The 13,046-nt window shown below is 48.8% G+C and overlaps 1 protein-coding gene across 3 annotated transcripts in view; it reads left to right on the top strand.

Annotated features, from left to right (window-relative positions):
- Nucleotides 1-13,046, top strand: part of fgfr4 (fibroblast growth factor receptor 4) — a 51,884-nt gene that overhangs the window by 36,533 nt on the left and 2,305 nt on the right. Inside the window, exons 1-18 of one of the 3 annotated variants that reach the window (XM_048997667.1) lie at nt 1,882-2,565; nt 4,275-4,504; nt 6,911-7,083; nt 7,339-7,477; nt 7,596-7,643; nt 8,057-8,320; nt 8,437-8,526; nt 8,637-8,803; nt 8,904-9,027; nt 10,010-10,200; nt 10,324-10,462; nt 10,543-10,736; nt 10,870-11,015; nt 11,105-11,226; nt 11,326-11,436; nt 11,546-11,736; nt 12,529-12,651; nt 12,905-12,975. In XM_048997667.1, coding sequence (XP_048853624.1) covers nt 4,393-4,504; nt 6,911-7,083; nt 7,339-7,477; nt 7,596-7,643; nt 8,057-8,320; nt 8,437-8,526; nt 8,637-8,803; nt 8,904-9,027; nt 10,010-10,200; nt 10,324-10,462; nt 10,543-10,736; nt 10,870-11,015; nt 11,105-11,226; nt 11,326-11,436; nt 11,546-11,736; nt 12,529-12,651; nt 12,905-12,975 — 2,405 coding nt within the window. In that variant the 5' untranslated portion in view covers nt 1,882-2,565; nt 4,275-4,392. Of the gene's footprint in view, nt 1-1,881; nt 2,566-3,280; nt 3,793-4,274; nt 4,505-6,910; nt 7,084-7,338; nt 7,478-7,595; nt 7,644-8,056; nt 8,321-8,436; nt 8,527-8,636; nt 8,804-8,903; nt 9,028-10,009; nt 10,201-10,323; nt 10,463-10,542; nt 10,737-10,869; nt 11,016-11,104; nt 11,227-11,325; nt 11,437-11,545; nt 11,737-12,528; nt 12,652-12,904; nt 12,976-13,046 lie in introns of those variants that run through there. The other 2 variants (XM_048997668.1, XM_048997669.1) reach the window with 2 other exon arrangements.

Below are 13,046 nucleotides of genomic sequence, written 5' to 3'. Positions count from 1 at the left end.
AAGAGACCGATTATAGCCGAGAGCGTAAAATCAAACGTGCGTGCGTAAGTCTCCACGCAATCGCAATTATTCCGAAAAGCACTGAGCGCACTCAAAACTGTAAAAACGCCCCTCCGTGCCCATTACGGGAGTCTCTGTTGTTTGACTCAGTCTTTTCTCTCATCTGTAATTAAACTATGCTCAATGATTTATACTTTTTACAGAAAGCTGGATTTTTCAGAACCTGGCATCTTTTTTTGTGAAGCGGCTTAACAAAACCAAGCGGCAGTATAATAAAATGTGGCTACGGATGAATGAGTGCACGTCTGTCTTTGATCTAACGCGGTAAAAAAGAGGACTTCTCCTCTTTTCCTGTGCTACCCGGCGATGCTTCGCAGCAAGCTAGAGAGACGGAGTGTGTGTGTGTTTTGGACGAGGGCCATATTCTCACACCATTGTGTCTAATGAGAACATGAAAGATATTCCCCCATCTCAAGTAGAAAATTGTTGGCAGAGTGTTGGCTGGGTGGGGGGGGGGTCTTGTGTGTGAAGGCGGGGGGGTGGGGGGAGAGAGAGAAGGGAGAACCGCACTGTAAAGGCGTGATGAATGGAAGCGGCGGCGTTCGTTTCAAACACAATCCCCCTCTCAGATCCGTCTCCTCGCCATTCGGGATTTACCGTCACCTCTTCACCCGAGCTCAATTTATCACGGCACCTGCGTGATCCCGCTCCCCTGCTTTTCAGGCTGAAGTGCGGCGCAGGTCGCGGCTCAGCGCGGTCTTAGCAGTCGCTTCAATGTCAATGAAGTGGGTCATTGTTGCTGCGGAGTGAACCAGTCACTGGACGCCTAATCGCATTTTCTAGACCTCATATACAAAACTTAATTTGATTTCGATGCCTATGATTTAATATTAATATAATATAAATCTCTCCGTATATAATGTTTTATTTTACCCTTTTCGTTTATTGCGTTTGACATCACACGATCTCGCGGATGCTGTGCGCATTACCATGCTCGTGTATGTATGCCTTTCTTCGGAGTTTATTTACGGTCCTAATTAATTTCCTCAATACAGACTTTAACTTTGGGAGCAACAACTGCTTAATAAATTAATTACGCGCCGTTTTGTTTTGAGCTGTATGGCAGCAGCTAAAAGGATTACTTAAGTACCAGCTCTATTACTGTGATGTCATTAGGAGCAATTCGCAGCTAATCAGCGCAATCGCCGAGGACCTTGTAATTGCGCTTGTTTTCAAAGGATACGCCTTATTTGTTTTGCCATCATTTCATCATGGACCCTAATAAAACGGACCTAAATAATGGCGAGAAGAGAACAGTTTGTTTATTTAAGAAAGCCTACAGAATGAACAATTTTATTGCCAATTGATAATGCGTGGTGATTCATAATTATGAATGAAACAAAAAATTAGGAGTGAAATTTTGGAGGAGAATATATGCGTAGGTAAACCGTAGGTAAACCGTAAAACTGAAAGTTTCTTCATCGACTCGTGCATTCATCTTCCATCTAACTTTTATTTTCACAGTTAACATATTTGAAGCATTTTGTACAATAATTGTATTGTCATACACGAAGTCGATATCTTTATAATCTTATCTATAAGTGTTAATGTTTGTTATTGTGTATATTTGCGTGCATGTACATTAAAGCGCTTTTAAAATTCTTGTCTTATCAATACATCTTACGAATAATCGCAAGTAAACCTTTCTAACATTTTAGGTGTTTAGGGCTGCAGCGTGGCCGCACTAACTTGTTGGGGTAGATCGCGCTGTGTATTTGTGTCGCTCGCAACTGGTCGTGAGGGATTTATTTGGAGAGGGGTGGAGGTTACTGAATCATGCCCCCTCCTTCTTCCTTTCTCTCTCTCATGTTTTAATCTATTGTTGTGACCTTGCGGCTCACACAGCCCAGAGCTGCACTCGCAGTGAAACGCTCCGGGCAGCGTAGCAAAGTAACCGGAGAGCCGCCAATTCTGAGCCGGACTGGCTGCTTACAAAAACTCCTATTTCCATAGGACGCAACATTTAAGAAGGAATTGGGCAGCTAGAGACGACGGAGAGCCACATAGCCTGTACAAAGAGCCGGTATATGCTCCATTGTTATTGCCCTGCGGTTCAATTATTTTTACATTTTACAGCCCGGGACGACCTACAGACTCATCGCGTTATAAGGGACATTAATCATATTTTCATTCATAATTCCCATATTTGCATTCCTAGACTAGTAGGAGTCACCGGGTATCTCCCGAATATCCCCCAGTTCTACGGATTAGCGATTCTTGCTGGAGGACTCGCCTTTCGCTCCGATTCAGAGCCGAAGCAGAAGCAGGGAGAAGCGGACTTTGCGCAGAGCTCCGAGGATCAGCGAGCTGCTGCTCTATTGATCTGGATGGATTCATAGTTCAGCCAGCGTCTGCATCCTGACAAACACAACATATCGCCAGACTATCAAAGAGCAACGTGAAGGATAGACTTTAATGGGGATCCTAATTCTTTTGGAAGGGAAATAGATCGTCTCTTACTTAATCAAACTGAAGAACGGATTGATCATTTAAAGAGCGAAGCAGGTAATCAGTTGCTACAGTTTGGATTTTAAATAGCCTGACTTATGCTCCTAGTTATTAGGTTGGTACAATACATCGATGCAAATGCAATACTTGATGATCATAAATTACAAACTGTTGCTACGTCCTCATCACCCTAACGGCAATTTAAGACTTGCTGTTTGAATGAGTTTACAAGGATTTTGCCACTGCGAGCCTATCTGCAAATCTATAATCACGGCTAATCTTGAATTACCAGAGGTACTTTTTAAATTGTACCAGCGATGCTCTCATACTCGAGATCTTTAGATGGTTTGTTGAATGTGTATGTAAGTAATGGGTCCTCTTCAATTTCGGCGAAATGCCGCGCAGTGGCGATGACATCGTTTGTCCTTCGGTCTTAGGAAACGGAACAATATTATTCCAAAAAGATTTATTTTCTTTTAAAGATAATTTGTTTCCTTCCGTTTGCCCACATATTTAAAGTTCAAAGGCACATGCACGCGTTTATTTTTTAAGGGTTAGTAGCTTTCGTTTACTGCCAACAAGACAGAAGATAAGACTAATTATTTGTTCTTGCACATTGATTTTTACTGCGTCCTGATTGGATTGTTGAAGCGACAGCCCCTTTGTGGTGTTTACACTCTTGTTAAAGTTTAACTGAAATATTTGTCGGAATGTTACAGAGCAGAAGAATGGCCTGATTTATGACGTGGGCATTATAACGGACCACTACTTCTTATATTAAACGCTAGCTAGTTAATAGAATGACCTCATTCACTGACTGACATATCTGCGGCCATACATAATGTGGGATATACTGATGAATGTTGTTTTGTAGTGTCAATTTGATCTGGGAGGCGCATCCCGTTAATTATTAAGGTGTTAGAGATGTCAGGGTTCTCAAGCCGAGGCACATCATCTGAAGTGCTTGGCGTTATGTGGTTCTTCAGGCTTGAAGTCCACAGGAACTGAAATTGAGATATTTTTACGCACACAGGACGGAGTGATTTCAAGCTGTGCGCGGGGGATGGCCGACACATGGTTTTCCGCCCAGAGAGAGAGCCCTGCACCCCCTGCGCCTTTGCTGGTGTAGTGTTGCCCGTGCGGTTATAGTCACCAGCAATAATAACCCCTATCTTGTCTTCTTGACGCACCCAGTTGAATCACGTTGTTCGTCGGTAATTCTTTCAATCCCGCGTCGACAGAACAAAGTTTAATTACCCGAGATCTGCGGAGCTCTGAAGAGATGTAGGTGGTTACATCCCGGACGGAAAATATTCCTTTCGGCATTTACTTTTAACGTGTGCGAAGTCTGTATTATTCAGTTTTTGTCAGATTTCATAAACTGCGCCAGTAAATATTTTAGCCGTTTATCAGGACAGCTAATTGGAAATACTTAAGTCAAAAATATTGCGGCATGCATTCGCACTTTTTCACGCACTTTTGTACTCCTTGGTCACGTACACCGGTCCCGGCTTAACTATTACCATACCAATCAGTCACCCGGCAACTTAAAATTCTTTCGTTTGTCACAGACCCATCATTTAGATGTGCCTTTCATTCAGGACAACTAGCAAACAATTACAGTCATTTAAAATGAATTGGTGGACTTCACTTCCCGCTGAATTTAAAGATTTGACATCGAATCTATGTTGCAGGCGTTCCAGAATCGTTGTCCTTAAGATGACATGCTCACAGAGTTGAGTAACTTTCTTTTCGATCCTCTGTAGGTGACGAATTACTGAGAGGGTAACGTGAGACTGCCAATGACGGCGGAGGTCCTAGGGGCCAGCTGAAGGCTAACACACTCCTTCTCCCATCCCCACGTCCCTTGGCTACGAAACAGAGATGCAAACGCTTCACAGCATCAGCGTCCCCTGCAGCCTGTGCGTTTTAATCCTCTGCCTTGCTGACGGACAGCTGGGCAAATCCGCCGATTCAGAGGAACACAGGGCAAAAGGTAAGATGTCTAATGAAACGTCACTCTTGTCCAGTTTTTTGTTTGTGTGTGTGGCACCAACAAAAGTGTCTTCAGCAGAGGTTGAAACCATGGGAGTCTTTGTGTTCGATCAGTCGGGGCTGTAATTCGGAGTATTTTACTGCTGATGACAGTCTTCATTCAAAAAACAGAGAAGTCTAGCCCCCGGTGAACTTGATTTAACCCTGATTTTTTTGCAAAACCTAGAAGGTTCTGAATTTCTCTTGTGAAAAAGAACTGTAGAGATGAGCTGAGCACCAAAACACATTCTTGGGAAAAAAACGATTCACAAGGAGAAAGAAAATGAACATAAAGGCCTTTAATATTTACTGCATGTATTTGTTTTATGTAGGAATCTACTCGCAGGTAGTATTTCTTATTGAGGCTGATTGCAGTGTGGGAATAAATCGCATTTGTTTTGAGACCTCGGGGCTCAGTGTGACGCGAGACGCTGGACGGGTCGCGGCAGGAACTGGAGCTGGAATGGGGTTTTTTTTTCTGGAGAGAGAGCCGGAGCCGCGGTTAGCTCTGTAAACGGCCCGACTGAAGCCTGCCAAGATCCCTCAGGCATGGAAGTGTTAATGTGGCCGTTTGCCAAAATCACAGAGCGCATGGGGGGGCGTTTCCAGGCGAGCCCTCGCCGGCGCTAGCCCGGCCCCTGTCGCGGCATGCCAGAGCGCCACTCGTCCCGTCTGGGTCCGGCGTGTCGCCGTGGGTCATGTGGGATCACCGGCTCTCTCCTGGCCTGGCCGCCACTCCAAGCGTACATTCCAAGTGCATTCTTTGCACCCTCGGAGATGGACTGTTGCGCTTTTCCTTTGGCTCGAGAGAAATTTGGGAAACGGCAGCGGATTGGCAGCCACGGTCCCTGACACCTGCCAAGGCACACAGGTCTGCGCTCCGCCGTCCGATTACGACGGAATGGAGGCGGGGTCTCGGGCAGCAGTAGCGTTCTGTTCGATTTATTAGGGCGGCTTTTATGCATGAATGACGATCCTGTAGCTTCAGTTTTTTGCCGTGGGCTGGAGGCCACCGATAGGCCATTAGATCTCCTACCCCGTACTCCTCTTGGCACCTTCTCAGTAACGGGTTCGCTCTGGATGCTGACAGATGAGGCTTGAGGGAGAGGTTCAGGAATACCCTCCCCCCAGGACAAATCGCAGCTCCCCCGTAACCGATGAGGACTCTCAGAATTCCGTAATGGAGTTTGGGAGATATTAGTGTGGAGTAAAGGTAAAAACGCACACAGGACACATGGTGGTCTGCTCCCAAGGCTGGAGAGTAGCCTTGCCCCTCAGGGGTATGTAAACAGCCCCCCACCCCCAAAACACACACACTCTCACAACTGCGCCTTCCTCAGAAACCCACATAGTTATTGGATGGAAGGATTATTTACTGAAGGTTTAATCAGTTAATTATTGATTTGTGTCACAATTGTTGTCACGGAGACATCCGGTCCCTGTGAACTTTCATCACAGTGATCAGTACAGTACCGGTAGGCGCTGCTGTTTTCCACAGATAATTGCCATCCCAGAATGGCATGGAAAACAAGCATAAAGGTCGGCATAACAACCCTACTGAGATTTACTCACTGATATATTATTACTTTTAAAATAATTTATTCTTCCCAGCCATTATTGTCTTGTGAGAAACTAGGAAAAAAAACAAACATGCTTTCTATAAGAGTGACAGAGAGAATCTCTCACATTTATATCCCGGTCTGGTGTTGTTTTTTTGTTCATTAGCATTAACACCAAGCATTAACACCAAGCATTAACACCGAGGATTCACACCATGCCCTGGTTGGATGGGTGACAGGTTTGTTAGTGGGGTGGGTGGACAATTTGGGCAGCCTGACCTCTGGTGAAGGTTGTAGCACTTGGGGGAGGGGTAGTGAGCTGCTGGGGACAGGGAAGACAGAATTCCCCGTCCCCTGGAAACAAAAAAACTCCTTTTCCGGTATATCCCAGCGTAAGATGCGCTGCACTCATTACACCCGCACACTATGTAGCAGGCTTGTGGTTCTTATTTGGCTGAACACGATCAGGCCGTGCGCATGTCTGTCTTGTTCATTGTTGTACCTTAAAATACACTCTGTAGATCAGATACAAGCCAGTTATAGAGTCAGCGTTCTTTTTTCCGCTAAGGGAGAAGATCGGCGGAAGACTTACCAGGAAGCAATTAGGAAGGAGATTAGTCTGGAATGATGTGTGTTTTTTTTTTTTCACGCGCACGCCTTGGCCACGCCGCTGAGATTGGACCTGCACTGACCCCGCTTTATCGTAACGGTCGATCGGCAATTTACGCGAAAATGAAAGCTAGCAGGAATGCGGACCAGAGCTGCAGCTGAACCTCCCCTGCCCTCCCCATTGTCTCCTTTCCCTCCAGGGCCCAGGTTCCTGCGTCCGCTGCTCCAGCCAGGATACCCAGAAAATGCTACGGTCACCAGGGGGGGGCACGTGGAGCTGGAGTGCAAAGTGTACAGGTCGGCGACCACGCGCATCCAGTGGCTCCGTAGGGTCCTGGACGCCAGCGGCCTGCCGCACCTCAAGCCTCTGACGGTAAGCGTGGCAGGTCACTCCTCGTCTCGCGGTTACAACCGCAACGTCATTCCCAACCCTGACCCGCCATTCCCCTTTTCCGTGAACTTCCAGGCAAAAAATGCATTAATTTACGGACAGAATAGAGCAGAATTCCAGCACCGTTGGTGAATTTTTCCTTGTTGTTGTAATAAATAAGAGCTCAAGATTGGGTACCTGCCACTTAGCGAGTATTGAGCTTGTTAATGGTGCCAATTTTCGCTTTGCCTCAATCAGCCTCTGCAAAGCAATCGCTCCAAGGTCCATTTCCTGACACTGGATAACGTCACCTCAGAGGATGCGGGCGAGTACATCTGCCAAGCAATGAACTCTGCAGGACAGCTCTCCCAGTCTGCCTGGGTGGAAGTCTTACCTGGTACGCATACCACTCCCTTATGCGCCGCTTCACACCTCCTCTGATGAAATTTGATGGCTTCAAGAGAATCTGTCGCAAGTTTAGGTGTCTGATCCTGTGTGGTCCTTGTTTTCTGCAGAACCAGAACCTGCGTGTGAGCCAACACCGGAAAGTAAAACACCAGCAGGTGGGCCAGGACAGTGTACCTGCTTCTGAGGAGGGGGGTGGGCAGGGATGAAGGGTTTTTGTAGCTGTTATCTCCAGGAAGGTTAGCCCTCGGTGCAGTGAAGGCTTCTTAGGAATCCAATCCCTCGAATTTGTTGCGGTCTTGTGTCTCCTGTCGCCCTGTGATATGTTTATCTGGGACTTTTGTCAGCTTGTCAGGCTTGGTCTGTAGTCCCCCCCCCTTTCCTGGGTCCCTGTGTGCTCCCCACAGATGGGGTGGGGGAGGCACCGCTCCCATTTCCATAGAAACCTGTCTTTGTGTGTCAGAGGGGAAAAAGAATGGGGGCATGAGAGGTCAGGTCCCCCTTTCCCCAGTTGTACAGCAAGTTGAGGAATTTATAGAAACGTCATGTGACATCTTGCTCCCCCCCCCAGTCAACAAAGAAGATGATGCTGAAGAGATGACAGAGCACCTCCTCCTGGAGCCAGGGGACGTGCTGAAGCTGCACTGTGACACCAACCGGCCTGGCGGAGTCCACTGGTACAAGGGCAATGACCGGGTCCTGAACAGTGCCCGCATCCACATCCGCCCCGGCATCATGGAGGTCTCCGACGTCACCTATGAGGACTCGGGCCTGTATGTGTGTGTGCTGAGGGGCAGTGGCGAGAGCCTACGCAACTTCACCATCACTGTCACCGGTAAGGCAAACGTGGGCCATTCCTATGGAGGTGTGGCAGTATGGGATAGACATACTTCTGTCCACATGTGACCATGGATGTATGTGGATACAAATGCCTTTGATGCTCCTCCCCAGACTCTATAGGATCTGGCGACGATGATGAAGACAATGGTTTTGAAGACGCGTCGACCGAGACTGAGAACGAGCAGGTCTTCTTCACGAGAGGTGATCAAATTCCACGACGAATGATGAGATCTACATCGCATGAGCGTGGCTTTAGAGCGCACTTCCTACACCGATATGATGACATCAAAGCCCCACCTTTGCTTTCTCAGGCCCACACTGGATCCACACACAGCGAATGGAGAAGAAACTGCATGTTGTCCCTGCTGGCAACACGATCAAGTTCCGCTGCCCAGCTGCAGGGAGCCCTGTGCCCACGATCCGGTGGCTGAAGAACGGGAGGGAGTTCAGGGGGGAGCATCGCATTGGGGGCATCAAGGTTAAGATCCCGACTTTAGGTTGACATCATCAACTCGACGTTCCTAGGATCCTCTTCTTAGCTGAAGCCGTCTTTCCTCTTTCCACAACCTATACTTCAGCTACGACATCAGCACTGGAGCCTGGTGATGGAGAGCGTGGTTCCGTCAGACCGGGGCAACTACACTTGTGTGGTAGAAAACAAGTACGGCTCCATCTCCCACAGCTACCTCCTGGATGTTCTGGGTAAGGGTCTCAACTAAACCCTTCCACAACCCTTGGGTTAGGGGGGGGTTCTTGGTCAGTGCAGGATACCATGGGTGATTCAAGGTGGGAGGCATAAGGGGGGGACATAATTCATACAGATGAGCCAATCTTGTTATTAGTTAATTGTATGTTTTGAATCGGTGAGTGACAAGGGCGGAGCACTCCAGGGGCCAATCAGCTTTCAGCTGGTGCTAGTGCCATATGGCCTATCCCTGAATACCCCCCCCCCCCCCCCCGTGGGCTATACAGTGGATGTCAACAAGAACATCCAGCCATACTCTATGAATACATCACTGTTTCAAAAGAGAACGAAAAGGAATATCACAGAAAGGTCAGAGGACATGGAAATGGCACTGGAATGTAGCACAAGCCTCAGAGGCCATCTTTGACTAAATGACGAGATGTAGCTGGCGTCGGAGCCAGCCTGGGTGACGCGGGCCCACTCTGTCCCTGAGCAAAGGCAGACATGTTTGTTAAGAGTCCGGCTTGGGGTTGACTGCCATCTCCGAGCGTGAGAGGGGAAATGGAGCGGCCAAAGCAAAGGCCCAGTGACTTCAAAGCGTCCACTGCACGGCCCTGGCTACGAACTCCCCTAATGGAACTAATTAACGGCCGTCTGGCTGGCTCTGCATGTGCTGCTTATCTCCCTTTCCTTCAGCTATCTCATCAGATTAGTGCCCGTAATTAACGTTTCTTTTTATACTTTTTGTAGAGTTTGTTTTAAAGAATGAATCTGCGGCCAGGAGCTCCGCCAGCTTGTTATGGGGGAACGAGTAGCTTTTTTCATTTCTGGAGGAATTTGCGTTTGTTTATTTCTATGAACGCAGTGAAAATTCCTTGCGGTTCACTTTTAGTGATCCGTTTCGCCCATAGGCGCTCTGCCCAGTCTGTGGATGGTTGTTCAGGACTAGGAGCTTCACCTAGCAGTGGTATCTCATAGATGACACCCCCCTCTTTGCAGAGCGCTCCCCCCACCGGCCCATCCTCCAGGCAGGACTGCCAGCCAACACCACTGTGGTGGTGGGCAGTGATGTGCAGTTCCTCTGCAAGGTCTACAGTGATGCCCAGCCACACATCCAGTGGCTGAAGCATATTGAGAAGAATGGCAGCCGCTATGGTCCTGATGGCTTCCCCTACGTGCAGATTTTGAAAGTGAGGAGGATCATCTTCCCGTTCCACCAAGCCTACTCAACACAGCATGTTCTTATCATTGTCCACCCATCGATTCATGGTTTGTGTAGTGCTAATGGTTGACCTGGCATCTTCTTGTGGCAGACGGGCAGTCTGAATACATCAGAGGTGGAGGCTCTCTACCTGACTAACGTAACCATGGAAGATGCAGGAGAGTACACCTGCCTGGCCGGGAATTCCATTGGCTACTCGTATCAGTCGGCTTGGCTCACTGTCCTCTCAGGTATGTTCAGTCAGCCCACATTGGTGGTCAAGAAAGTTGTAGACTGTCTTTCATTTTAACAATCTCCTGTCATTTTGTAGAGGAGGAAGCAGCCGAGGAAATGGACACAATGGAGACTAAGTACACGGACATCATCATCTATGCCTCCGGCTTCCTGGCCCTGCTCATGGCTATCGTCATTGTGGTGATGTGTCGGATGCAGGCCACCGCCAGCAGAGAACCGTTCGATGTCCTTCCCGTCCAGAAGCTCTCCAAGTTCCCCCTACGCAGACAGGTAATGGCTATTTGATGGATATCTGGAACTGAAGTCCTAGAACGTCAAGTTGCATGCTGGGAATTTTTTTAGCATTAACAGATGTGGGCGATGCTGAACCCAAATCCTTGACCATGTGATGTTATTGCTTTAGTACTCTGTGGAGTCCAACTCGTCTGGAAAGTCCAGTGCTTCTTTGATGCGGGTAGCACGCCTGTCCTCAAGCTGTTCCCCCATGCTGGCTGGGGTCATGGAGTTTGAGCTGCCCTTTGACCCCGACTGGGAGTTCCCCAGGGAGAAGTAAGTGCACTTTGAGGTATCCGTTGCGCAGATTAGCCATACCAGGCCCCTATCGCTAACCCCCTCGGTCTTCCTGTCTCCCGTTCTAGTCTGACTTTGGGAAAACCCCTTGGAGAGGGTTGCTTCGGCCAGGTGGTGAGGGCGGAGGCCTACGGAATCAACAAGGAGAATCCGGATCAGACGTCTACTGTGGCTGTCAAGATGTTGAAAGGTAGTTGGGCACTGGGAAAAACTGGTAGCTTGGACCTCCGAATTCTCCAAGCAGCTGTCTGATTGAACGATGTCCATTGTTTCCTTCCTCCTAACTCAGATGACGCCTCGGACAAAGATCTGGCGGATTTGATTTCAGAGATGGAGCTGATGAAAGTCATGGACAAGCACAAGAACATCATCAACCTGCTGGGCGTGTGCACACAGGATGGTAAGACCCCCACCCTTGTCAGCCGCAACTCACTAACCTCGGCCTCTGTGTTTGTTCCTGGAATGAATCTCTGTCATGTGACACTCACCCATGTGACACTGTCCCCCAGGCCCACTTTACGTCCTGGTTGAGTACGCCTCCAAGGGCAGCTTGCGCGAGTACCTGCGGGCGCGCCGCCCCCCTGGCATGGACTACACCTTTGACGTCACTAAAGTTCCCGAGGAGCAGCTCACCTTCAAGGACCTGATCTCTTGTGCCTACCAAGTGGCACGGGGCATGGAGTACCTAGCCTCCAAGAGGGTATGTCCGGGTCGGTGGCTTGGCTGTTGTCCCTTAGACTTAGCCGTTGTGTCTTTAACTGAGCAGGACTCGTTTTAACTCGGTCAAGTCTTACCCATATAAACTCCCTTATCGACTCATTCTTTTCACGAGTGCCTGCGCCAGGAATTCCACCTACGCATGGGGCTTTGTGCCCTTTACCACTGCCTCCACTTGGCCTCGGTGCTCTGTCCCTCTAAGCCCCACCATAAATCCATCAGCAAACAGCCTCAGAGGCCCGAGCTACAGACAGCCCTTATTATTGGGCTCTCTGCGGCCCGCTAAGAATGCGGATGGGCAGAAACCCCTCCATTATGCACCGCAGGCTGGGGGGTTTGATTTCTATACCTCCAAATACCACTTCTATTTAAGATGGAAACCAAAATGAACTTAATGACATCCATCCCGATCTGGCGAACAGATCCTGTTGTTTTTCTTCAACCCCCCCAAAAAACCTATATAAAGCGGATTTAATTTCAGAGCTTGAAAAATGGATGGACTTTGTTGACTCAGGCAGCCTCCTCTATTTAGAAAATCTAGGCAGTGTCATTTTATCTGGTCATCTGGCCTCCCACTGTCCTCTGTCTGTTCTTGCGTAGAACAGCAGGCTGTAACTCGGATCCAGTGCTGCGCGTCCATAAAGAGCGCGTTGGACATGAATGATGGAGCATGCTGCAAATGCTTGTGACCCGCCTGTATTCAATGCAATGAAACTGAAGGAAATTAGTGAGCATGTTTTGGACTGGATCTTTTTTTTTTCTTCTCTCTGCCTAGTGCATCCACAGGGACTTGGCGGCGAGGAACGTTCTGGTCACCGACGACAACGTCATGAAGATTGCGGATTTCGGCCTGGCGAGAGGCGTGCACCAAATCGATTACTATAAGAAAACCACCAACGTGAGTCGGGTGTTCCAGGAGTCACCCCCCCCCCCTCTCTTTTTCCATACAACCACCTTGTACGTTGTGACTTCGATGTACTCAGAGACAGACGCGTGACATTCCCACTCTGACTGACAGGTGGTCTAATGGGAGATAATTGAGACGGCCGGGGCTGGGGGAGGGTCAGCCGGGAGGGCGGATCAGCGGATCAAAGGGAGGCACCCGTCGGTCGGGCGACCGTTGACGTAGTGCTGTGCTGTTCTGATTTCAGGGCCGCCTGCCGGTGAAGTGGATGGCACCAGAAGCCTTGTTTGACCGAGTCTACACACACCAGAGCGACGTGTAAGTCCAGCTAATCGGCCCGTCCCTGCCAAGCAGTCGGTCATCTGACCCCCGAGGCACTGGAATGCGTG

The sequence above is a fragment of the Brienomyrus brachyistius genome, unplaced genomic scaffold (genome assembly GCF_023856365.1).
Source record: "Brienomyrus brachyistius isolate T26 unplaced genomic scaffold, BBRACH_0.4 scaffold35, whole genome shotgun sequence".
Classification (NCBI taxonomy): Eukaryota; Metazoa; Chordata; class Actinopteri; order Osteoglossiformes; family Mormyridae; genus Brienomyrus; species Brienomyrus brachyistius.
The sequence above is the reverse complement of the archived record's forward strand: the minus strand, read 5'-3'. Positions and strand labels throughout refer to the sequence as shown.